General features: G+C 40.8%; 1 protein-coding gene across 2 annotated transcripts in view; it reads left to right on the plus strand.

Moving 5' to 3' along the window:
* UBQLN1 (ubiquilin 1) overlaps positions 1-24,787 on the plus strand; it is a 42,609-nt gene extending 17,822 nt beyond the window's left edge. Inside the window, exons 2-12 of one of the 2 annotated variants that reach the window (XM_039323485.1) lie at positions 6,687-6,838; positions 10,374-10,486; positions 11,471-11,733; positions 14,521-14,679; positions 15,732-15,975; positions 16,523-16,665; positions 18,443-18,526; positions 20,328-20,443; positions 20,597-20,795; positions 21,503-21,682; positions 24,076-24,787. In XM_039323485.1, the coding sequence (XP_039179419.1) occupies positions 6,687-6,838; positions 10,374-10,486; positions 11,471-11,733; positions 14,521-14,679; positions 15,732-15,975; positions 16,523-16,665; positions 18,443-18,526; positions 20,328-20,443; positions 20,597-20,795; positions 21,503-21,658 (1,629 nt within the window). In that variant the 3' untranslated portion in view covers positions 21,659-21,682; positions 24,076-24,787. Of the gene's footprint in view, positions 1-6,686; positions 6,839-10,373; positions 10,487-11,470; positions 11,734-14,520; positions 14,680-15,731; positions 15,976-16,522; positions 16,666-18,442; positions 18,527-20,327; positions 20,444-20,596; positions 20,796-21,502; positions 22,672-24,075 lie in introns of those variants that run through there. The other variant, XM_039323484.1, reaches the window with a different exon arrangement.
* Positions 24,788-26,940: the final 2,153 nt, after the last annotated feature.

A 26,940-nucleotide genomic window follows, 5' to 3' on the forward strand; every position in this document is an offset into this window, starting at 1 on the left:
GGAGAACGCACCAGGCAATAGCTTGGGCTACCAGGGCGTCTACCTCCGCGTCCTTTTTCACCAGAGCCACACTTTGTTGGCTCCGTGAGCTACAGGGCCGGGTTCCCATGGAAGATATACGCACTCATCAGGAACTCAGCAAAATGGTAGCGGCCACGGAATATGCGTCGGACGCAACACTGTTAGCGACCAAGTTTTCAGCCAAGGCAATGGCGGCAAACAACACGAGCAGGCGCATCCTCTGGCTAAAGAACTGGCAGGCGGATACCAAATCCAAGTGGAAATTGGCTTCGGCTCCGTACCAAGGGGCAAAGCTGTTTGGTGAGGCACTAACGCCATACCTGACAGAGAACAAGGACAAGCGCAAGGTCCTTAAACACATGCTTAAAAGGCAGGACAAGAGACCCGGCTCCTGGGGAAGGAAACAATCCTTTCGTACGGAAGCCAGGGTCAACTACTTTCAAAATTCCCAACCCTTCCAAGCTAGACAGGATAGGGAAAGACAGGGGGACAGACAGAACACAAGACATAGGCAAACACAGGGAAGACGGCCTTTTCGGGGGAACAACCGCCCCTTCCGCCGTACCAGATGACTCCCGCCCAGACCTTCCCATAGGGGGCAGACTAGCATGGGTCAGGAACACCATACGTCATGGTCTATATCTAGAATTTCTCTCAAAGCCCCCGAACCGCTTCCGCCCGTGCCCCTGCCCCACAAACCCAACAAAGAGAAGGCTCATGAACGAGGCCGTTCAGCACCTTCTAAACATACGGGCCGTAGAGCCGGTGCCTATGAACCAGAGAGACCAGGGGTTTTATTCTATCCTCTTCGTGGTCCCAAAACCCTCGGGGGGTTGGAGAGCCGTTTTGGATTTGAAAAGGCTAAATTTCTACATAAAATACCGCAAATTCAAAATGCAGACACTACGCTCCATCCTTGGAAGCGTAAGGAAAGGGGATTTTCTGGCATCGATCGACCTCACGGAGGCATACTTGCACATCCCTATCTCTCTGGCTCACCGCCGCTTTCTACGGTTTGCCTACAGGGGGCACCATTTTCAATACAGGGCACTTCCATTCGGCCTGTCATCAGCGCCCAGGGTGTTCACCAAGATTCTGGCGGTTCTGGCAGCACAACTAAGAAACGTACCAGTCAGAGTCCAGTGCTACCTGGACGATATTCTAATCCAGTCATCGTCCGCCCAGCAGTCTCGGGCGGACCTAAAGTTAGTGATAAAAATGCTGCAGGACCACGGCTTCTCGGTGAACTTTCCAAAGAGCCATCTAACCCCAACTATGAGAATACTCCACCTGGGAGCGGTCATAGACACAAAGGAATGCAAGGTGTACCTATCACAGGAACGCCTCAGCAGCATAAAGAAAGCCGTAAAACAGGTAAGCCGCGGTCAGTCAGTGACGCTGGTCTGCCTCTCCCAGCTGCTAGGGAAGATGATATCGACCATAGCAATAGTTCCTTGGGCAAGGCTGCACTCAAGAGAACTGCAATGGTTCATGCTCCCGTTTCAGAGACAACAAATCAGTGCATCCCGGAAGAGGGTAGGCATACCTCTGAGAGTACGACACTCCCTCAGGTGGTGGCTATCTCCAGCTCTCCTCAGGGGGTCCCCCTTCAGGGAACCAGACAGAGTAGTAGTCACAACAGATGCGAGCTTATTCGGCTGGGGAGGCCACTTGGGGACCAAGTGGACACAGGGCCGCTGGTCAGCGGTGGATCTCCGACACAACATAAACTGGCTCGAGCTGCGGGCTATTCACCTAGCGTTAAGGCATTTTCACAGCAGCATAAAAGGCAGGCACGTACTGGTCCTGACGGACAACGTGACAGCCAAGGCCCACATAAACCGTCAGGGGGGCACACACTCTCGCTCGCTCTCGGCCGAGGCCCTCCTACTGGGGGCCTGGGCGGAACAAAATCTGGCCTCCATAAAGGCCGACCACATATCGGGGGAGGCAAACATCCAAGCAGATCTGTTGAGCAGATCAACAATAGATCACTCGGAGTGGCAACTACACCCGAGGATCTTCAGGGAGGTCTGTCACCGCTTCGGGCTTCCCCAGGTGGACCTTTTTGCCTCTCCTTCCAATGCCCACCTAACTCGCTTCTTCTCCCGATTCCCATCCAAGGGAGCAGAGCAGACGGACGCGTTACGGAGCCCATGGCCAAGGGGGCTCCTGTACGCGTTTCCACCCTTACCTCTCCTTCCGGCGGTAGTACGCAAGATTCTGCGGGAAAGGGCCGAGGTAATCCTTGTGGCCCCTTATTGGCCAAGGAGACCTTGGTTCGCAGACTTGAGGAGTCTCTCCCGCACGAATCCATGGCGGATTCCTCCGGAGAGGATCTCCCTCAAGCAGGGGGAGATCTCCCACCCAGAGCCACAATGGCTACAACTAGCCGTCTGGCTCTTGAACGGTCAATTTTAGCCAAGGGGGCTTGCTCACAGGGTGTAATTAGGGTCATACAGGCATCAAGGCGCCCCTCCACGAACCGTATCTACGAGGCCACGTGGAGAAGCTTCCAATCATGGTGCTCTAAACAGGAATTGTTACTCGAAGGGATCACAATTCCCAAGATCCTAGAATTTTTACTAGATGGCCTAGAGAGGGACCTCTCGCCAAACACACTGCGCAGGCAAATCGCCGCCCTCTCAACTATACTTTCTGCCAGCCCCGGTGAATCCTTGGGCAAGCATCCCTTAATACGATCCTTCCTCAAGGGGGCTGCAAACATCAGACCGCCAACCGTGCATAGGTATCCATCGTGGGAACTACCACGAGTACTACAAGCTCTTACCAGAGCGCCCTTCGAACCACTCAAAACATGTGACATTCGCTATCTGACCCATAAGGTAGCATTCTTGGTAGCCATCACGTCAGCTCGGCGGATATCCGAGTTAGCTTCTCTCTCAATGAGGAAGGACCTGTGCCATTTTCACAGGGACAAGGTAGTCCTAAGAATAGACCCTTCATTCATTCCAAAGGTCAACTCCCTTTTTCACAGATCACAGGAAATAGTCCTACCAGACTTCTGTCCAAACCCAGCTCATCCCCTGGAACAACAATGGCACACCTTGGACGTACGCAGGGCACTAAGACATTACATTTCACGCACAGCGGAATTCCGACGCTCGGAAGCGCTTTTCATATCCTTCAACCCTGCTACTAGGGGCCGGAAGGTCTCGTCCTCTACCATCGGTAGGTGGATTAGGGCATGCATCACGGGGGCATACCAGGCGGAGTCCTTGCAAGTCCCCAAGCATATCACGGCCCATTCCACAAGGAGTGCTGCCACCTCAGCAGCATGGGCCATGCAGGCTTCTATTGAAGAGGTATGCAGGGCAGCCACTTGGGCCTCGCCCTCTCCATTCATTCGTCATTACAAAATCGACAGGTACTCCTCTGCAGAGGCCTCCTTCGGTAGGAGGGTTCTCCAGCAGGTGCTAGACCAAAGTTGCACACGGGACCAGTCTATTCCCCAACCCAAGGGACAATAGGCTTTGGTATGTCCCACTGCGTGGATTATCCATCTCCAGTGCTGGAGAAGGGGCGTTGACTTACCTGAACGCCTTTTCTCAGCACGGAGATGGATAATCCACACCCACCCTTATAGACTAGAATAATAGGGTATATTTAGTGGAGCCAAAACGTCTTACTGTCCGTCAATGGCTGCGCTCGAGTCAAGACTGGAGGATCATGGTCCAAGACGGGGCGTGGCAACTTTGGCTGACTGATCTGATTGGCCAGGAATACAGTCTCAACCCACTGCGTGGATTATCCATCTCCGTGCTGAGAAAAGGCGTTCAGGTAAGTCAACGCCCCGTCTCTGCCATCTGTCAGGGGACTGCAGCTTCCATTTTAGAAACGCTGTCCTACCAAAAATTTCTCAGAGTTTTAGGAATCCATTAGGGATTGCTTTGACAGGACAGCCAGAAACTATTTAGCTTCTATTCAGCTTTCTGCTACGATCCTAAAGGCTTCTGTCCCCTGAAGCCTCCCTTAGCTGTCAGCTCCGGAGCTTTGAGCTGCAGCCGCCATTTTGGTGGCCGTTAATTTGTCAGACGCTTCAGGGGCCGTTAACAACAACTCAATCACAGCTAGAAGAGCCAGTTTCAGCACGAGGCTTAATATCTCGCTGCTCTTTACCCCAGCATTCATCAATTTTAGCTGATTTCAGCTCCGGACTTTCCGACGCTGCTGGGAGGCACTGCGGCCGCCGCACCTCTTAGCTGTTCGGCACGAAGCGCTAAATTCTACTGTGCAAGCTACAGAGATCAGGAGGAGAGGGAGACTGCTCTCTGCGCGTCTCCTAGCATTTTTGGAGCAGACATTGGCCATTTCAAGCTCTTGCTCCTCAGGTTTCAAGGGTTTGCCCTTTCCCGTTCTCAGCTGTGCGGCCGCCATTTTAGCGCACTGCGAGGCAACCATTTGCTGGCATTGACAAGCCCTTGAAGGCTTGAACCTTGGAGGGCTCGTATCGCCCATTAGACAGCCGCCAGCAATATTGATTGTTCAAAGCTGCTTTCCTCGCTTTACAGCTGCTAGTTCTAATTGGGATTTCCTCACCAACTGCTCCCTTCCCACTCATGTAGCCGCCATTTTCATCACCTCACACAGCGGCTGGGCCTCACTCCTTATAATTTAGACCAGCGTACAGTTGACAGCTTCCAATCTCATTTGGAATTTATTTTCACAACCTAAATTCAGTGGACCCTTTTTCTACTCCCTGATTGGCACCTCTCAGCAACAATTCTCCACTGCACATACAATTTTGCGCAGGCCCTTGTCGCTTAGCACTCCTTCACCTTAGCCTTCTGCCACTCTGCATCTAGTGCAGTGGTTCTCAACCTGTGGGTCGGGACCCCATTTGGGGTCGAATGACCATTTCATGGGGGTCGCCAAACCACGCTGTCCGCCATTTTTTTCCCCTTTTCCCTAGCTGTCCTACTCCCTCTTATTGGTGGCCACACCCACTTGGGGGTCACCACAACATGGGGAACTATTATGGGGTCACGGCATTAGAAAGGTTGAGAACCACTGATCTAGTGGTTGCTCATTAGGACCTGACCATCGCCACTAAAGTGAGACATGTGAGATCTCGTCACCACACGGGCCACAGGACTGTGCATTACGGACACATTAACTTTGCCTCTTCCCCTGGTGACGAGCGCCTTGACGCGCCCAGCGTGAGTCCTGCTTGTCCAGTGGGCTGGACCACGCTGATCCACGTGCAAGTCAGTCCCATCACGGTGGGCAACTGACATCTGTTGCAGAGCGAGATCGTTCCAGTGCCGCATCAGGAGCCCTTCTCTATTAACCATAGCAGACAACATTGAACCACATGCTTCTGCTGCCGTCAAGCAACCCAGTCGCAAATCTCCTGGTCAAGAAGCCGCGGCTAAGGTAAAGGCTAAAGCTAAGTCTAAATCTGGCAAGAGCTCAAGCAAGTCAGCTGACAAGCAGGCTGATCGCTTTCACCGGGCCCTGGAGAAGCAATTCTCCCGTGCTCAACGATTGTCAGCTGGGGAAGGGCGCAAATCACCACTTCCCCCGCATACAGCTCCCGCAATGGACTTGCAATCGCTTACCCCCAGTCTGTGGACCAGTACCGGGCCGTGGCATGCCAGCAGCTGATCTGCATAAACAAGCAAAGTTCCATCTGCGGGATGCAGGCAGCATACAAAACTATACACCCTCCGGTCCATGGAAAAACCTCTCTCCATGGAACCAGTCCCTGGTGCTAAAGGTTGGGGACTTCTGTTCTAAATCATGAGTATCCAACCTTTTGGCTTGCCAGTGCCACATTGAATGAAGAAGAATTGTCTTGGGCTGCATATAAAATATACAATATAGTTAATGTATGTACGTATGTATTTAATTTATTAGCCACCCATCTTACTATACAGCATCTCTGGGTAGCTGAAAATATTAAAAGGATAAAACTATATAAAACCTACACACAATAAAATAAAATAGTATAAAAATACAAATATTTAACCCTAACTAAAAGATGGGGAGGGAGTAGAATGAGCAGCAGGGGGAGATGGGATCTGTTACTAATCTGTCAACCACCTCCAATGTGAAGTTCCCCCTTTGGAGCCCCAAGCCTGCTGGCAGAGCCAGGTCTTTAAGTTCTTGTGGAAGATCAGAAGGGCTGGAACCAACTTCACTCCGGGGGCAAGATGTTCCAAAATGCAGCAGCAAAGGCAGAGAAGGCTCTTTTCCTAGACCCCTCCAGCCAGAATACCCTGGCCGATGGGGCCTGCAGCATGCCTCCTCTGCTGGCATGGGAGGGATGAGCCAATCCCGTTGGGATGAGATAAATCACATAAAAGTTTATGAACTCATGGGGCCACATTACTAGCTCTCCAGGGTCACATGAGGCCCATGGGCCATGGGTTGGACATGCCTGCTCTAAGTACTCAGACATCCTTTCATAATCTCCAGTATACATTTTCTACAAAGATGGTTTATATAGTTTTCATATGTATTAATTGTACGTATATGGATTGTATAAACATTTTGTCTTATAAAATATTTGGCATCTGAATGGGGCAAATTTCTGCAGTTGATATAATTGTATGGTAATGTTTTACTGAACATGGGAGCAACTCATAAGTTAATTGAGCAAATTAATGCACTATCTAAACTATATTCCCCCCTTTTTTTAGTTTAAGGAAGAAATCTCCAAGCGCTTTAAGGCTCACTCTGACCAACTTGTGTTGATATTTGCTGGAAAAATCTTAAAAGATCAAGATACATTAACCCAACATGGAATTCATGATGGACTTACTGTTCACCTTGTCATCAAGACACAAAACAGGTAGGCTGGCTTGTGTAACTCTGATTAATAGTTTTATTTCGTCTTAATGATTTGCATTGTTTTAGAGGTTTTTTAAAAATAATCTAATAAAACCAAATAGAAACCAATGTGCTTAATTCTGTTAGTTCTGAAGTATATTTGCTTTCTACAATAAGCCCCAGGAGCAAAAATCCTTCTGGAATATGTTTCTGAACAAGCTGAACAATTATAGCAATTTGTTCATTATCTTGCATCATGTTATGGCAGTTTTAGGATTTCATATCTTTTTTCATCAGAGAATAACTACTAATTAGGTTTGTATCCTTTCTATTTGATCAGTTGAATAGTTATTGTAACAGCATTAATGTTTTAGCTATGAGGTGTCCTTGGTACTGATCTTCCTTGTTTTCTTGCAGATGTTTAAGTACCCAAAGTAGGTAACATCATCAGTGCTAGTGATTTAAGTATATTTTAAGTAAGTTACAGATATCTTAACTGCAATTAATTTAGAGTCAGACAAGAGAGAAACATTAACTTAGAGAATACTATATATCACACTGATTTGTAATCAATAATACCTTTGTTGGAAAAGTGTGCGAATCATCAAATTGATCTGAATTTCTTTTAAGAACACAGATGTGATGTGTATCTATTTTAAATGTCCTTTGAATGAAAAATAGGTTATAAATCAAATGATGTCATATCTTTTGTTGTACTTTAATTGATATGTTAAGTACCTTGGTAATACAGTAATGAAGGAAGTGAAATTTTCTGTGTATAATTTTGAGCAGAACAGAATTTTGTTTTTTTGAAGCTAATTTATGAAACACCAGTGATTATATATCTTTGATAAATATTGATCGTCCATCAGCTTCTTTAATAGCAGTTGACGCAGTTTTAATGCTTTTGATTTCATTTCCCTCCCTTTTTTGTCAGTGTATTATGGTGAAGGTAACCTGTGGCATTCCAAATACTGCACAACTACAATTCAAAACTTTATTCTCACAATTTGCAGTGCTTCCTAGGGATGCTGAAAAGTGCTGCCCAGCATTATATGGTTCATCTTAGGTTGACTATCCTGCTGTAGGCATATAGTGCATTCAGAAAGCATTCAGATCCCCTTCACTTTTGTCAATTTTGTTATGCTGCAGTCTGGTTCTACAGTTGTTGAAATTCATTTTTTTCTCAATCTACACTCTGTATCCCATAATGACGAAATGAAAACACAATTGTAGAAATGTCTGTAAATTTATTAAAAAGACAAAATTGAAATATCACATTGGCAAATGTATTCAGACCCTTCACTCAATACTTTGTTGAAACACCTTCGGCAGCAGTTATAGCCTCTAGTCTTTTTGGGTGTGACACAACAAGCTTTGCACACCTGGATTGGGGGATATTCTGCCATTCTTCCTTGCAAATCTTCTCAAGCTCAGTCAGGTTGGATGGCAACTATCAGTGGACAGCCATTTTCAGGTCGCTCCAGAGATGTTCAATAGGATTCAAGTCAGGGATCTGGCTGGGCCACTCTAGGGCATTCAGAGAGTTGGAAAATAAACCTTCGGCCCAGTCTGAGGTTTTGAAAGCTGTGGAGCAGGTTTTCACTGAGGATATCCATGTGCTTTGGTCCATTCAGCTTTCCCTCAACCCTGACCAGTCTCCCAGTCCCTGCTGCTGAAAAGCACCCCCACAGCATGATGCTGCCACCACCATGCTTCAGTGTTGGGATGGTATTGGGCAGGTGGTGAGCAGTGCCTGGTTTTCTCCAGATATAACGTTTAAAATTGAGGCCAAACACTTCAATCTCGGTTTCATCAGACCAGAGAATCTTGTTCCTCACAGTCTGAGAGTCCTTCAGGTGCATTTTTGCAAACTACCAAGTGGGCTTTCATGTGTTTTGCACTGAGGAGAGGCTTCCGTCTAGCTGCTCTGCCATAAAGCCCAGATCGATAGAGGGTTGCAATGATGGTTATCCTTCTGGAACTGTGTCCCATCTTCACACAGGATCTCTGGAGCTCAGTCAGAATGCCCATGGGATTCGTGGTTGCCTCTCTTACTAAAACCCTTCTCCCCCAATTGCTCAGTTTGATCAGGCAACCAGCTCTTGGAAGAGTGCTGGTTGTGCCAAATTTCTTCTTTGAGAATTATGGAGGCCACTGTGCTCTTAGGAACCTTCAGTGCAGCAGAAATTTTATTGTAGCCTTCCCCAGATCTGCGCCTTACAATAATCCAGTCTAGGAGCTTTGACCTCATGGCTTTTGCTCTGCTATAGTATGCATTGTCAGCTGTGAGCTCTTCTATAGAGAGGCATGTGCCTTTCCAAATCATGTCCAATCAATTTAATTTACCACAGTTGCACTCCAATCAAGATGTAGAAACATGGCAGCAATGATCAAGAGAAACCGGAGGCACCAGAGCTAAATTTCACGTGTTGTTGCAAAGGGTCTGAATACTTATGCCAATGTGATATTTCAGTTTTTTAAAATAAATTTATGGGCATTTCTAAAATTCTGTTTTTTGTCCTTATGACGTACTGAGTCTAGATAAATGAGAAAAAAATGAATTTCAACAACTGTAGAATCAGGCTGCAGCATAACAGAAATGACAAAAGTGATCAAATTAGACTAGCTTGATGAATATATCTTCCATAGTTCTTTCATATTTCTATGCACAAAATTATCTCATTAAAAATTATAAAAATGTAGTAGTGTACAGGTAGTCCTTGACTTTTGATCACAAATGAGACCAAAATTTCCATTAAGCAAGGAGATTAGGTCGTACCAAATTTTACAACCTTTATGCTATGGTTGTTAAGTGAATCACTGCCGTTAAGTGAATTACACAATCATTAAACGAGTCCAGGTTCCCCCGTTGACTTTGCTTATCAGAACCCAGCTGGAAAGGTCACACACGGTGATCACACGACCCCGGGATGCTGCAACCTTCATAAATACATGCCGGTTGCCAAGAATCTATTTTTTCATATATCCTGAGACACTGGAAATGCTGTCACAGTTGTAAGTGCGAAGGCTAGTTGTAAGTCACTTTTTTCCAACTTTTGTAATGGTTCATAACCGTTGTAACTTTGAACGGTCCCAAATGACTGGTTGCGAATCAAGGACTACTTGTACACTCCTATAAAATATTTATGTGATATTTATCATTTTACTCGGTTTAGATGCAAAGGGCTTGATTTACTTTAGACTTGAACTGAAAGTAACGAAGTCCATTTTCGGTGCATATGGCCATCTTAATTTCCCTTTGGGTTTTTTTTTTGTCTTCTTTTTTTAAAAAAGTAAATTGTAATGCACCCTGTTTGCATTGGAATGTGTGGATTCTACTGACTCATCAGTTGAGGACTGGCATGATGTTACAAGAGTCTTAAATTCAACTATAATTACTTTGGATAAGGCTAACTTAATCAGATATTTTTATCATGTTGAGCATGATAAATGAAAACTGAACTGCTGCTTTCAAACACCTTTTTGTTCCTCATTCAGTTCCTACTTTTGACTAAATTTGTTCATTGCAGAACTGTTCTTTTAATGTTTTATAGATCACATGATAATTCAACTCAACAAACAAGTACTTCAGAGAGTACTGCTACCACAACAGCACCAACCAATAGTACCTCTACAAATCCAACAAATACCAGTCCATTTGGTTTAGGTAAGGCCCTTAGTAAGAAGATATTCTCTAAATAAGCTCTAATTTGGTATGATATGTATTGTCCATTACCAGATATATCCAGTAGACTTTCCATATGTGCACTGGGCATTCTTGTGAAATTTGGAAACACTGGTCCAAAATTCTCTATTACACAGGTTGTATACACAGGGATACTGTATGGAAAACTGTAAAACTGAATTTAAATAGATTAGGGCCAAGACCATTCAAAGTAACAATGGCGCTGAACAAAGGGAACTTACGACAGGTCCTCATTGCGGCAGTCGCAACATCACTGCAGTCACATGATTGTGATTCACACACTTGGTAACCAGCTTACAATTACGATGTTACCATGTCACACGGTCATATGATCGCCATTTGCAACCTTCACTGTTGGTTATTGGGAATCTGGCATTTTTATGAGAATGCTCATGATATAAATCATTAAATAAAAAAAATCAATGTTCTCCGTTCTGCCAGATTTCTGATACTTGTGCTATATTTGTATTCTCTGTTACAAACAAGAATATAATTCTGCTTTTCTAACCTATAGAAGAAATCATTATTTGACGTTAAGGTAAGAAGAAACAATTCCTTAAGGAATACCTTACTATTTTGTCATGACCAAAAGAGGGAGAACCATATAGGCACAAACTGGTTTTCAGCCGAAAAGACAATTACTTTTAACAATGTCAGCAATCTTGCTGAATCACATACTGTCATCAGACTTTGTTTACATACTTCAGTACAAATGACAGTGACATTATTCCTAAAGTATTGGACACAGTTAAAGTATTGGACGCAGTTAACTCAAAAAATGGCACAAAACAAAATTGGACAGCTAACAACAAAGCATACTAACCAAAGTATGAAAAGAAATTTGATAACTTGAAATCTCCTTTAACTAAAAAAAACCTTATTAATAAAAAGTGATGCAGAAATAAATCCTGAAACAATATTTAGTACTTTTGTTGTTTCTTGAAGGTGGTCTTGGAGGACTCGCAAGTCTGAGTAGCCTAGGTCTGAGTACCTCAAACTTCTCAGAATTACAAAGTCAAATGCAGCGACAGCTCATGTCCAATCCAGAAATGATGGTTCAGATTATGGAGAATCCCTTCGTTCAAAGTATGCTTTCAAATCCAGACCTAATGCGACAATTAATTATGGCCAATCCTCAAATGCAGCAACTGATACAGAGAAATCCAGAAATCAGTCATATGCTCAATAACCCTGATATTATGCGACAGGTAAGTAAAATTTTGATCATATAATAGGTATTAGATCATGATTTGTCCCCGTATACAGTAAATTAATGGCTTATAACACATAAAATATAATTATGGTTCATTTAATAATTAAACATGAATTAGATAGTTGCACATATTAATTTTATCATTGCTTTACATTTAAACAGATGAACTCAAAGTTGGTTTATAATGATTTATGCCTTGGGTCAATCTAAATTAACATTGCCAACTGTTTGCACTTACTCCAAACATTTCAAAGTCCTTTCAAGTTCTTCCATTGGAGAAGATTTGGTAGGAAGTTATTTGGATAACCTTGGAATCTCAAAATACAACCTTAATCACAGAATATTTATATTTTAAGCATGTTCAGATTGAGCATGGTTCAAGCACTTATACCTAATCAATGAAGTTTGGTTAACCCTAGATATTGTGAATAGCCATTGCATTTTTACTATATATCACTACATATTTAAAGACACAGTCTGTTTGTTGCTCTATCAAATTTATACAGCACTCATCTCAACTAAAAGACCCTGGGCAATTTACAAATACAAGCCATGCAGACATATAAAAGAGACATAGGTAAAAACCAAGTTAAAAATAGAAACAAAAGGTTTTTTAAAAATGCAGAAGTAGCACCCTCAAGTCACCCACAATCTCCCAAAGCTGCATGCCATTCTTAGATCCCATTGCCAGTTGGCAGAGCCAGAACTTGATGCTTTCCATAAGGCTGGAAGAGTGGGGGGCTGCCTCACTTCTAAAGACAAGATATTTCATGGGGCAGGGGCAATGGCAGAGATGGCTGTCTTCCTAGACCCCACAATCAAGAATCTTTAATCAACAGGATACCCTCTCTGCCTGATTGGGTGGGATGGGTTGATGTAATTAGAAAGATGTTTCTCAGGTAGCCTGGTTATGCCATGATGAGCTTTAAAGATAATAATCAACACTTTTAATTGAACCTGGAAGCAGAGCAGAGTTGTTACATGTGCAGCCCTAGGGGCACTCAAACTGCCCACTCTGCTACACTCTGCGCCGGCTGCAGCTCTCAGATACTCTTCAAATGTAGTCCCATGTAGAGCACAGTCCATGTTTGTGCTGCAGCTCCAGAAGATCCTGGATATCTACATTCTTCCTTTCCTAAAAATAGAAGCAGGGAGGTTGGGCAAAAATTGTTCAGAATGATGGGTCCAATAACGGCTTCTTGAAAAGAGGGTTCAGTAGCACCTTTTTAAATGGTGCCAAGAACGCCTCTGCCTTCAAGGATGAATTTACCCTGCTGTTATTACCTGCATCCAGACACAAGAACATAAGAGCTGCTCTGGATTAGCGTCTTTTCTAACACTAAAGCTAACCATGTAGATTCAGGAAACTCACAAATGTAGATAGGACAGAATAGCAATTTTTCAGTGTTGTTTGTAGCAATAGGCATTTTACAGTATGTTGTGATTAGGAAAGTAATATATAGCTATTGATAGCCCAAATTCAGTCGGTCTTATTTATCAGCTATAGTTGGAATTGGCAACTTGGTCATTAAGTGAAGTGGTTGCTAAGTGAAAATCACATGACCACAACTGTGCTTTGCTTCAGCTTTCCTTTGCTTTATAGCAGTGGTTCTCAACCTGTGGGTTGGGACCCCATTTGGGGTCGAACGACCATTTCACGGGGGTTGCCAAACAATGCAGTCCGCCATTTTTTCCCCCTTTTCCTTAGCTGTGCTACTCCCTTTTATTCTATTGGCTTTTGAAAGCCAATAGAATAGACTCTCTTGAATAGAGTCTAATTCTATTGGCTTTCAAAAGCCAATAGGAATTGTCCAGGCTGTCTCTGCCCTGCTGCCAAAAGTCCCATTCTGCAAACAGTGCTGCAAGTTGTCTGCAGCAAAGGCGAGTTGTCTGAAAGCTTCCACCCCTCCCTGCTGAGCAACTACTAAAAATGTAAGTAAAAGAGGGGTGGGAGGTGGGAGGCCGGTGGGCGCAGGGAGGATTGCTGGCGCGCGTGGGGCCTGGCGGGTGCCTTACCTCCCTTGGGCTGGACCAGCTGGTGGCCCAGCCGGTGGTCAGCCTGCGCTGTCTCTGCCGCTTGCCAGCTACGCCTTGGCCGGCGCAGGGGGCAGCACCACGCATTCGCGGTGCTCCCGGGCAGGGAAAGTCCTCGACTTACGACCGCTTGGATAGTGCTCAATTTACGACCAGTTGGGTAGCCCTTGACTTATGACCGGTTGGGGGTCGCGGCATTAAAAAGGTTGAGAATCACTGCTTTACAGCATTAGAAGGATATGACCTCACACAACTGGGTGAGCCCAAATGTCAGGGAAAATTTCCAGAATGCAACTTATAAGGATGCTGAATAAAATAGCGAATCTTATAGTCCTCTTCCCTATTCCTTTGCCCTTTGGAATGCTCACCCTGAGGTTGGGATCATTAGCAAGAAGTGAATTAATGTTTTATTTACATCCATTGGAGAGGAAAGGATTATAGAGAATAAGCAAACACACAATAATAGGAAAAGAAATATTTTCCATCGTCCTTATTTTTTGCAATTCAGACTGAGATGCCATTTATGAGATGAACTGTCAAAAATCTTCTTCCCTGTCAGATGTTTCTGTCTGAAATTTCTTCTTATTCTTTCTTAACCTCTTCAGCAGTCTCTCACAATGAATCTTAATTACAAAGCTATTCTAGCTTTGTAGGTTTTGAATAAGCATGAAGGGAGTCTTTGGCTCCTGATCTATATATTTGTTGGCAGAATTGTTCTTTTCTAATAGAGCTTACTTAACTTTCTTAGACTTTGGAACTCGCTAGAAACCCTGCAATGATGCAAGAAATGATGAGAAATCAGGATCGTGCCTTGAGTAATCTTGAAAGTATACCTGGTGGCTATAATGCTTTGAGACGAATGTACACAGATATACAGGAGCCAATGCTGAACGCAGCACAGGAACAGGTGAGTAATCCTAGAACTTTAATTAAACTGAAATTAACTGTCTAACTTCATCCTTATTTTCATTTTATTTGATAGGGGCCAAAACTGAGCTCTTTTGACTTGCCTTTTAGTATTTTGGTATAGCTTTCCTGCTAAGCTGTAGAATGAGAAAACTGAAAGTCTGCTGTGATGGTATCATTAGACTCATAATTACCTAGCATGTGATGCTTTAGTTTTTGAGAAATTTTTTGGCAGAAACCCCTGTAAATAGTGCTTAAAATACGAAATGTTTAGCAACGAATGTCTAGCTTGTGTTTTATTTTTTTCCCTTGATGCTATGATGGATTGATGAACATAATAGGCTGCTTACTTAAAAAATCAAAAACCTTGTCTGAGACACTTTAAAGTAATTTATAAAGGTATTTCATACTATTGCTCAAACATTTTGTTCCGATAAAGGTTCTCCTTAATGTAGAAACTTTTGTGGACAGTATTATGCAATCATGCAAAATAGTGCAAAAATCAAAAAGTCAGTGTTTAAAAATTGCAGGTTGATTGTGAGTTTTCAAGAAACTCACTCTCGGGATTTCACGTAATTATATAACAACATCAAAAGTACACGTCTTGAATGAGATGAGAACAGTGAAACCACGTGAGATTTGATGATCTTGTAACCATGGTGACCATTTTTAATTAAATAATATTTTTTATTGAAACTTCAGGGTTCGGTGGATATCACCTTGGGTGGGGAAATCATAGACATGTTGGCACCTCATGTGGCAAGGGGGTTTGTTGCACACTCTTGTTTGCTTTCCGTATATAAGGCAAACATTCGCAGAAGATCTCTAACAAAGCAGAAAATCTTCAACTCTATCTGATCAGTCTTAATGCAAAATCTTAGATAACAGTTTTGAATAGGTTGATCTGGGTGAGGCCATCCAGGGAACAATTGGATTACTCTGGTTCTGCAAAACAAATGTTCTGCTGTTTAGTGAACCACTTTGTTTCCAGAGGAATTGGTTTTGTTCCTGCTGGGTAAATCTGTTTTTTTTTTTTTCTTAACTTTTTTATAGTTTGGGGGAAATCCATTTGCTTCATTGGTGAGCAATTCATCAGGTGGAGACAGCCAGCCATCTCGCACAGAAAACAGAGACCCTTTACCAAATCCTTGGGCTCCTCAAGCTACCACACAGAGCTCTTCAAACAGCAGCAGTAGCAACAGTGGAGATAATGGAGGAGGCAGTAGTGTTGGAAGCAGCGGCACTGGAAGCACAGGACAAAGCTCAGCAGTGCCAAATTTGGGACCTGGGCTAGGAGGTATATTTGTCATATAGCAACTTACTTGATTTTCTTGAAATAACGATAGCACTTAGACTTATATACCGCTCCACAGTGCTTTACAGCCCTCTCTAAGCAGTTTACAGAGTCAGCATGTTGCCCCCAACAATCTGGCTCCTCATTTTACCCACCTCGGAAGGATGGAAGTCTGAGTCAACCTTGAGCCGGTGAGGATCAAATGGCTGGCGGTCGGCAGTCAGCAGAATTAGCCTGCAATACTGCATTATAACTACTGTGCCACCAACTCATTGTTTCAATTACAAATTACCTATCCAGAAAGGCAATGCATGTTAATGCTGTTCTAAATTCAATTGAGTGTTAAATGAATTTGGATTGCAAATTAAATACTGGTTATTGACTATTATTAAACAACGTGATATCTCTTACTTGATTTGGACTTTGAATTGCATGTTTGTTTGACCCTGGGTGATGAAAATAATTGCACTGAATAGATGGTCATCTAAGTCAAGAGACAAGAGATGATGCCATAGCACTGTGTTGCTGAAACTTTTTTCCCCCTTTCAAGCTGGTATGTTCAACACACCTGGCATGCAGAGCTTGTTGCAGCAAATTACAGAAAACCCACAGTTGATGCAGAATATGCTGTCTGCGCCTTACATGAGAAGCATGATGCAGTCATTGAGCCAGAATCCTGATCTTGCAGCCCAGGTAAGTCTATGACTAAAATCCATGCTGAATTAAAATTCACCTGTGGTCTTTCCCATAATTAGTAAAATGTGGACTTCTATTAATCTATTATATTACATTTCATTTAGATATAAACAGTTGCCACTTTGTTTCTTATCCTCTGCTTTAGGTCGTAGTAATTACAAACACCCAGTATTTTCTCCTGAATTCTACAAAAGTTGTAATGACCATTTTGCCTTCATTGTTTCCAGCCACAGTCACTTTTGACTTGTTTTAAAATTGTTTTTATTTATATTTGACCTTTCAAAGACCTTTAAAGACATCCTGTGAAATTCAAATGCACCTTTGCTTCTATCTCTTACAGTGCCAAGTTCTTCCTTTTAGCAATACTTGTTGTTTTGTAAAAGCTGCTTTAATAAATATTGTAACATGCTAATACAAATTTGAACTGCCCGAATTACATGTCTGAGAAGTCAGAGCAGGCCTAATGATTGGTGCTGTTACTTTTGTAGATCCTTTATAGAATGTTTTCAAGAACTAAAGAATAAGGTATTGGGGGGGGGGTAATTTAGAGAATTTTAGGAATCCCTCCTTTTTCTTAGGCAGGGTATCTTTATTAATTTGCCTTGTATGCACTTACTACTAGTAGTAACAGTGAGCATATATAGACTTTTACCATTGGGGAAAACAAGCTGTTTTCCCAACCCATTTATCTATAGAATAAAAACTAAACATTTGAAGAGATGACATCAAAGTAGGCTTAAATATAGTGACTGACAAAAGGATGTTCAAGTGGAAAAATCAGGAGGAGATGTATAAACATCTCAGTGAAGAGGATAAAAAGAAATTGAGCTAATTAATAGATCGAGGGACATGGTGAATGATGAAAGGAGGTGTGATAGTTTGAAAAATGAGACAGTAGGTAGGCATAATAGTAGTAGGCCTGTGGAATCCTGTGGGTTGGAATGAATTAAGAAGTAAGAATGTAGAAGCTTTGTTCCTGCCAGTTGTTTGAGTCTTACAATATACTGAGCTGTGATTTATTTTAATTATTGTTTGAACAATAGATTCATATAGAATACTGACCCATTAGCCATGGTTTCCAAACTACTCACTGGATTTATACATTGCAAATCATATTACCATGATAAGTTCAGCCATTGTCTATAATATGTATGCATTGCTGTGCTTAACAATAGTCCTTTATTTATGACTGTAATTAAGCCTGGAATTACAGTTGTAAGTTGTGCTGGTCATTAAGCGGGTCACACATGACTGTCCTTTATTTTACATTCCTTTTTGCTGTAGACGTTAAGTGGATCACTGCAGCCATTCAGTAAACACTGTAGTCGTTAAGCAAATCCATTGTCCACAATTGGTCTTATCACAGGAAATCAGAAGTTAATGCAAGTTTCCAGCAAAAACCATAAGTTGCAGTCACATGACCTCGAGTCATTGCAAACAGCTATAAATGCCAGCTGCCAAGTTCCCAAAATGTGATCGTGTAACTATTGGGGTGGGGGGCATAATAACTTCAAATCTGGGTCATAAGTATCCTTGCATCATAATTTCAAATGATCACTAAGCAACTGATCATAAATCAAGGACTCCGTGTATGTGTCTGCGCCTCTTGTCTTGCCAAGTAAGGAGAGAGTTCAGCATACATGAAAGATCGCATGGTTTCAGCATATGTTTGCTAAGTAGAAGTTTACCGGAGGGTTTATTTTATTTTATTTATTTATTGGTGATAAATGTCTGTTTAGTTTGATGATGATAAAATGTCTGTTTATCCTTATAGATGATGTTGAATAACCCTTTGTTTGCTGGGAATCCTCAGCTACAAGAACAAATGAGACAACAAATTCCAACTTTCCTTCAACAAGTAAGTCAAAAGAAGAGATTAGCACCGCATATGATAATCATATTAAAATGTTATGCTGTTTAGATGAAACTTTTCACAGAGCATTCATCTACAATCTGATCACCTCTGGTATTTAAGAAAGGGGATAATTCATCCTTTTGAATTTTCCTGTACTACGAGGATAGGTATCTTGTGTATTCTTACAAGTTGCTTCTTTGTGAGTCCTTTAAAAAGTCTTGCGATCTGCACTGCTGAAAATTCTTGTAAATAGTTTTCACTAATTTCAGCCGTAAATGCATAAAAACTAATGTAAGTCCAATGGTAGGCTTATCTATAGCTTCAGAAAGTCTTTCCTAAAGCTAAGAAAGTAATTACCGCTCCTTAAATCATTGCTACATTCAGTGTTGTCCTCAAGCTCCCAGAAGGTTGTCCATTTTTGAAGAATTTTATTGTATTTTGGTGGTACAGTTTGCATAATGAAATATTTCTTTCTCCTTCATGTGCATATTGTCAAATGTGTAAGTCCTTAAATTATATTTAAAACGTATTTAGCTAGGATTGAAGGAAATGCACATAGTGCTGTGAAACACAATTAATAAGCAATTTCCAAAAGTGATTAGATGGCTACAGGAAATAACAAAACAACAAATCGAACTCAAACCTGAAATATTTTTATTAGGCATAATTAACCCAAAAATAGAGAAACGACTCCAATACATCATTATGCATATTATAACTGCAGCACGCATTGCATATGCACAATGTTGGAAAAGGGAGAACATACCAACAAATGCAATGATTGTTTGTAAGATATTAGACTGTGCTGAGATGAACAAACTTTCCTTAGAAATAAAAGACAAAGAAGCTACAGAATTTTATGAGGTATGGGACATGTATTATAACTGGCTAGAATTGCGAAATAAAAATGTACAAGAAGTAATGTAAATAAATGTAAATAAGCTTAAGAGATATAAGACAGTATTGTTAAGGGAAAAGAAAAAAATGTATATTATGTTTGTTTGTAGAGGAAAAAAAGGAAAAATTAAAAAAAAAAGAAGTATAGGCAATTTCTAGGTTAAGAATGGCCAACTTATGGACAACCTGGTTACTAAAAGTGACAAACGCCAATGTCTTTCCTTGAGCTGACAAGCTGCTGAAGACAGCTTGTCTTCAGAGGTTAATAAAAACATTGTGCAGTTTCAGCAGTTTATCTGCTCAAGGAAGGAAAATGTCATCTGCCATTTTTAGTAATAGGCAGTACATAAGTACAAGTTCCCACTTACATACAAATTCAAGTTAAAGACAGAGTTAGGAATGGAACTTGTTCTTAACTGGAGGGTTGCCTGTATACGAACCTAGTGTCCTGAAGGTACTGACCACGGTTTGAGCAAGATGACTATTCCCTTACCTCCCAGAGCTTTAAACCAGTCAGAGGTGGGTCTTCTTACCGGGAGCAGCTGTCTGGAGCGCTTGTGGGTGATCTTGATTATTGGTCTGTCCTTTGGCCCTTCGTTCTGCTGCAGTTGTTGGCTCTGCTTTTTGTGGAGTTTTCTTTGGTCTTGCCATTTCTTTCCTGGAAGTCTACACAGTGTACCTCTCTTTCTTCTCCTCCTTTCATGGCATGAGATAAATAATGTTTTCTCTCCTTGAAAGCTCAATTCCTCATTAAGATTTTGAGCTTGGAGAAGTGTAGCAATTATAGAACAGAAGGTTTGCCACTTGCTCTTTCTTCTTCAAAAAGAAAATGAAAAGATTGGCTGCTTATTTACAGTTTTGAAGGGAGACATGCTCAATCATTTTCAATGAACGTTTCTTCTCATAGATGCAGAACCCCGATACTTTATCTGCAATGTCAAATCCTAGAGCGATGCAGGCTTTGCTTCAGATTCAGCAAGGCTTACAGACTCTAGCAACAGAAGCTCCAGGCCTTATACCTGGGTAAGTTTGGACAAGAATTTTATTTGTTATAGTTTGTGATTTTCTGCATACGCTTTCATGTCCATATTGAATATATTGGCTGCTTGCATTTCTATGTATGATTCTTAGTGTTCGCTGTATAAATAATTTGTTTCCATGTTTCTTTTCATGCAGGTTCAATACTGGTATAGCTGGACTAGGAAATTCTGGTTTAGGAAGTGCTGGATTAGGGAATACTGCTGTTCCTACTGGAACAACAGTGCCCACTTCAATTGCAAATGAAAATACAAACCCAGCTTCAGGAACTGGTGAAACTGGACACCAGCAGTTTGTTCAACAGATGTTACAGGCCCTTGCTGGAGCAAATGCTCAGGTAAAAGAGTTGACCAGCTTTCAATTTAGGAAGGAATTGTAGAAGCAGAGACCTTAGTCAGTAGAAACTGTTGATATAAATGGTTCAAAGCAATGATGGTACAGCTTTGATTCCCAAATCATTGAGGTGCATACAGGCCCATTGCTCCAGATCTGGTTTAAATGTTCAATCAAACCATTATAAATGTACTCAGAAACTTTAAATATTTTCCAGATTAATATTCATCCTTGGATGAGGTAGCTGGCTTTACCTCCTAGTCACAGAAATAAAGTAATGGTGTTTTTATATTCAAGTTGTAATTTATCCATTCTTGGTTTGGCATGATGTTCATGCTAGCCAATATAACTTGTAAATTGTGTTACCTAAGCCCTATCTCCCTTATGATATATTAAAAAAAAAACCCACATCAGGCCTGAGGGATAATTGGAATCTGGCAGTTTTTAAAAATTAGCTGTAGGACACAGTGCAAGTTTTTTATGAGCTTTTTGTGGGAATTCTTATTATCCATGTTCTCAGGATGGAAATCTTTTGAATGTATTCTGTATTACTGTATTCTGCTTCAGATTGTTACCTGGTGTTTTGGGAAATAAGAGGATATTTCATTACAAAAGGGTGATTGAAGTTAACTTTCTAATTAACTTTTTTTTCAAAGTGCATTGAATGGAAAAGTATAAAAATATTAAACATTTTTATTTATTTCTGTTTAGCAACTACAAAATCCTGAAATCAGATTTCAGCAGCAACTAGAGCAACTCAGCGCAATGGGCTTCTTGAACCGTGAAGCCAACTTACAAGCTCTAATAGCAACAGGAGGTGACATCAATGCAGCCATTGAAAGGCTACTGGGTTCCCAGCCATCATAGCAACGTTTCTGAAACTTGAAAAATGTAATTTATTTTTGATAACAGCTCTTAAATCTTTAAAATTATCAGCTTTATTTCATTCTGACTCTTGGGAATTGTCTTGTTCTAACTAAGCTCAGTCTGATGCATTTAAGGTGGAGTGCAGTAGTTTTCTTCGAACAGTGGGAATCAATGCTTTTCACTTGGTTGTTGCATGCATCAAACACTTCTTCATTTTGCATTTATTGTGATTTTTTAAAAAAAAAGGAAATCTGTTTCCACAGTTGAGTGACCAGGTTTTATCTGACCTTCAACTGTCCAATTTAGTTGCTTCTTTAAACATTAGCCTTTGATAATAATTTATGTAGAATACAAATTAAAGAGGAAACTAATTGAAGCTATGATTTGTTGGTACATATTGCTTATTGTGACTTGGCATGTCTCTCTTACTAGCAAAATGCTGCAAGATTTATACCACTTGATTTAGCTATTATTCTTGCTCTTTTATCTCTACACAGTATATACATTTGGAAAAAGGTTTTTTTCCAAGCAGATTTTTTTTCATTGCAATAATATAAAATATGTCAAAGCCCAGAATAAATGAAATGTGCAAGATATCTCCAGTTTAATAGAATCTTACAGCATCTTTAGCTAGCATCTCTTGATAAAGGTGCTTTGACAGAGTCTTTTAAAATACTGAGATTGCTGATCTGATCTTGTTAAATGTACAGAATTGTAACATTGTCTCAATATTCACAAGGATTGATTGTAATTACCTTCATCTTTGTGCAGATTGGAGGAGCACATTTGATCTGAGATTGCTTTTGGCTAAAGCTTCTCAACTTTATCCCCTTGAGATTCTAACTTGCATTATGATTTGGTAATTGACGCATATTTTCACTGACCCTGTCATGTGATACTCTAATTACTTTTAACCACCATGTAAAAATACTGTATATCTTTTGGGTTTTTATTGGTAGTTATTTCTCTTGTGCACAGGTAATAAATAAATTAAACTTCTTTGTGAGCAACAATTTAAGGTCATTTTATCCTGATAAAGAAATTCAGACTCTACATTATTAAAGCTGAAACCATCTTATTCAGCTTCCCTCTCTCCCAGTCCAAATAATTTGCATTTAGGATGCTCTTTCTGGAAATGAAGTATTATCTGAAACACCATTGCAATAGAAGCTTCCTTCACAGATTTGAACATTTTACATTTTCTCAAATCAGCTTATCTGGATTTTTGCTGGATTTTTCATGTTAACTAAACCATATTTTAATAGATTTATCGTTACATTGAGTTTTAAATATTACTGTGATAAACATCAATCATTTGTTTTTCCCCCTTGTACCACATTAAAGATTATGGTAGTACATTTTGGGAGATCGTATTTAGTCCTGAGGTCTAAAGCTACATTCTTTGCTCTAAACAAATATTCCTGTGTCCAATAATAGATTTCCTAGCTGACCTTTCATATGAATTGAGCTGGAAGATGCTGGCAGTGTGAAAACCTAGAACTACTTGCTTTAGATCAAATTGTTTGTCCATCTAGCCCTCTCTGTCTGTATCTCTGATTTTTTTTCAGATCAAATATTATTTTTTCTTTAAAACAAGGTATGAGAATTAAAGTATGGAGCCCTATCCTGGGAATAAATTTCTGTACCTATTGTTGTGCTCAGGACTTTAGAGAAAGACCCATTCTACTTTACTCTCTTAGAGATACCCTTGATTGCCAGGGGAGTCCTCAATTGCCCAGAGACTGTTGGATGTGATGTCAACTATGTAGTTTTTGCTGTTGTAGTTTGGTTTAGAAGGAAAAAAGATTTTGTCTTTACACCATTTTTGTAGATTGTGGAGTCTTAATACAAAAATAGATGAAAAGTTAAGAAAAGGCCAAAACTGAATACTGACTTTAATGCATTTTCAGTTGTGTAGTCTTTCCTTGGCTGATGTCTCCACTCCAATTTTTAATAACACCACATTTGTAATTTATTTAATGAAACATACCTCATAGTACAGATACTACCACAACACTTTCCATATATTATTTCAGTGATCAATATAAATGATATCATATAATATATAGATGTACAAGATTGGATTCATATATCCTCAATCAACATTTATCCATGTTTACTATGTAAATCAATTTTATCCCATATGGAAAGCAAATCTTATTACAATAGAATGGAATGTGTGAAATGAATAATTATTGGCAGGTTTGTCTCATAGATAGCATCCCCTCCCCCCATTTTTGGGGCTATTGGTTCGGAAGTTGTAGGTTTGATTAGTTTACAGTTAATTGGCGGAGGCAGTATTGAGGAACATGATCTCCAGATCTTACTCAAATAGAAAGTTGGGGGGGGGTCACAGGTCTCCCATTCTGAATTTTGCTCAAAACATTAAATTTGTTTAATGCTTGATATACTTTCAGATATGAAGAACTTGTCGGATGGCATAATAAAATATATCATGGAAATGCGTGATAATTTTAAGCATATTCAGAATGTTTCTAATCTTCAAACAACATGCCCGCATTGGGATACATCAAGTAACAATGTTTTGCTAATAATTCCACCACAAGAGGGCACACTTTATGTAAGTCTAAGTCTGCAATGCTTTGAACATAACATCGGTAGCTATCTTTGAAGGAGTTCAGTAATCTCAGCATTCTCCAGTAATGCATTTTAACAGAAAAGCAACATTTCATCTTCAAAGCTGTAGCTTTATGACTACAAGTTGTAACATTTGTGATTCTCCATCTATCCTGTCATATAATAATCTTTGTAACAATTATTACAGCTGCCATTATCTGGAACAAAAGGTTAGAAAAAAAGTCATTTCCTCCCAGTAGCAGGCCACCTGTGGAATTAAAACCAAAACTTTCTGGTTTATTCTAGATTTATGTGAACAACAAACCATAATTGTTGATTTGGCTCAGTTAACATAGTGCTGCCTTTTCCCTTTTAGCTATACCTATTTAACCTGTTTCCTTTTTTCAAAACAACGTATCGTAACTGGTATTTCCAGTCTCTTTTATCTCCTGTTACTCTAATTAAAAGTCACAGCTATGACACTTGCTGTGGGCCATTACTTTGAGCAACACTCTTTCTGTTGGAGGTAATAAAGCACAAATTCACCATGTATTATATTGTGAAGTTTTGACTTGCAGTATATTTTTCTTGGTGTGATAACATATTGTAGTAAGCAAGCATTGAATAAGACAAAAGCGTCTCCAGTTGTTTGGTTTTGGCAGATATGCCAGAAATTTTCAATCATCACGAAGTGGGTTCTAGTATGTGGATCATAATTCAGTTATATATCATGCTATAAGGGTGGTGAAATGTCAGTAGTTTTAGAAAACCCATGGTTGAAGGGTCATCTGCAAGGTCACTGTACTGTTGGATATCTGTTGCATAAAGTCATCTGTATTCCAAGTTGGACTCTGACTGTGAAGCAGATTCTGTATGGATGATTGAAGCTTCAAATGGCTTGGTTATCTGGGAGGAGTTTGAACTTATTAGGTATGATAAAGTGGATAAAGTTGCTTAATGACCTGTCAATGTTACAATACTTGCTGGGGGTACTTATCAACCCAATTCCAATGATCTCTCTCACACTCTGCACTCACGTGGCTGCATTTTGGGCACTTTGCAGTGGGCTCACATTTATGGCCATTTGCAGCCTTCCACGGTCACACAATTGTTTTATGGCATTTCTGATTTTAGAAAAAAATTGGCTTATAGCAAACAATGGACTCACTTAATGACTGGCATAAAATATCCATGGATAACCCATTTTACAACTGTCATGACTTATGACAGTACAGGCTATATTGCAGTCATAAGTCAAGGAATACCTGTAGAGTTTTTGGAGTACAGGTAGCGCTGGAATATATATATATATATATATGTGTGTAGGTCTTTGGTTATTCGGGTTTTCTCCCGTGTAAAATTGGAAGTGTCTTGGCGACGTTTCGACGAAGTCCCATTCGTCATCTTCAGGCTGGTGTTTTCAGCTTCGTGCTCCTTGAAGCATGAAGCTGAAAACAACAGCCTGAAGATGACGAATGGGACTTCGTCGAAACATCGCCAAGACACTTCCAATTTTACGCTGGAGAAAACCCAAATAACCAAAGACCTACATACAAACACCCGCGAAAACCTCAGAAAACAAATATACACACACACACACACACACACACACACACACACACGGAGGTAGGACCAATAAATGGATATAGGGGAACATAGGAAATTAAATATAAAGCACTATAACAAAAAACTAGATACTCATTAAAACTGCTGTATGGCACAGTTATCTGATTAATTTTAAGTGCGGCTGTGCAGAACTTGACAACATGTTGTGACAGGTTTGGTATCTGAGACTTGCAGGGAGGTATAAAATTGTCCTGTGTCTCCTAGTGTTTTATGCAATAATGGTGAAAAGAGGCTAGTACAAATACCTGTAGAATAGGCAGTGGAAAAGTGCATGTTCTGTGGTTTTTACATATCCAGAGTCATGGGCCTTGTTTCTCTGGATAGGGATCGTCTTGAATTGGCCTTCAAGGACAAATGAGAGGTGGGTGTGCCAGAGTAAAGGCCCTCTGATGGTTAGGTACTTCAAGATGACTTAAGCACGCCTTAGGAGAGTAAGTATTAACAATAGTAATTGGGAGCAGGAATTCCATCACTAAGCAACGGAGTCATAAAGTACAAAGTCTTATGATTACACTGATGGTTGCATCCATTACAATAGTAATTAAGCAGTTCCAGTTGTTATGCACAATGTCATGTAATTGCCATTTGCCACCTGCCACTTCCCCATTGACTGTCAAGTCAGCAGTGAAAGTTGCAAATGGCAATCATGACCGCAGGGCACTGTGATGGCCACAACTTTGAGGACTGGCTGCAAGTCTCATTCAGCGCCTTCATAACTTCAAATGTTAACGGAGTGAATGGATATTAACTGAAGGCTACCTACACTAGCTCAACCACCTGTATATTTAGAACTATATCCTGGGAGGTGACGTGATTGGATTTTAACCATTGTGAATTCTTTGAGAGAAGGGGTGATGTCATTGTCTCTTTAAAAGGGAAGGTTTTCAGGGAAGTTTGTAGAGAAGATTAACAGAAGCAAATTATCTTTTAGTTGGTTGGGATTCAGATCTGGGCATGAGACCGAGTATCCTGTTTTAGGTTTTAAACATACACGCACAGTTGTTAGGTGAGAATAGAAATTTACTGGGCTGAGTAGATAAACAGCAGACAAGGAAAGGAGTGTAAAACAAAACAGTCTC

The sequence above is a fragment of the Crotalus tigris genome, unplaced genomic scaffold, assembly GCF_016545835.1.
Source record: "Crotalus tigris isolate CLP2741 ecotype Arizona unplaced genomic scaffold, ASM1654583v1 scf7180000024276.985868, whole genome shotgun sequence".
Lineage (NCBI taxonomy): Eukaryota > Metazoa > Chordata > Lepidosauria > Squamata > Viperidae > Crotalus > Crotalus tigris.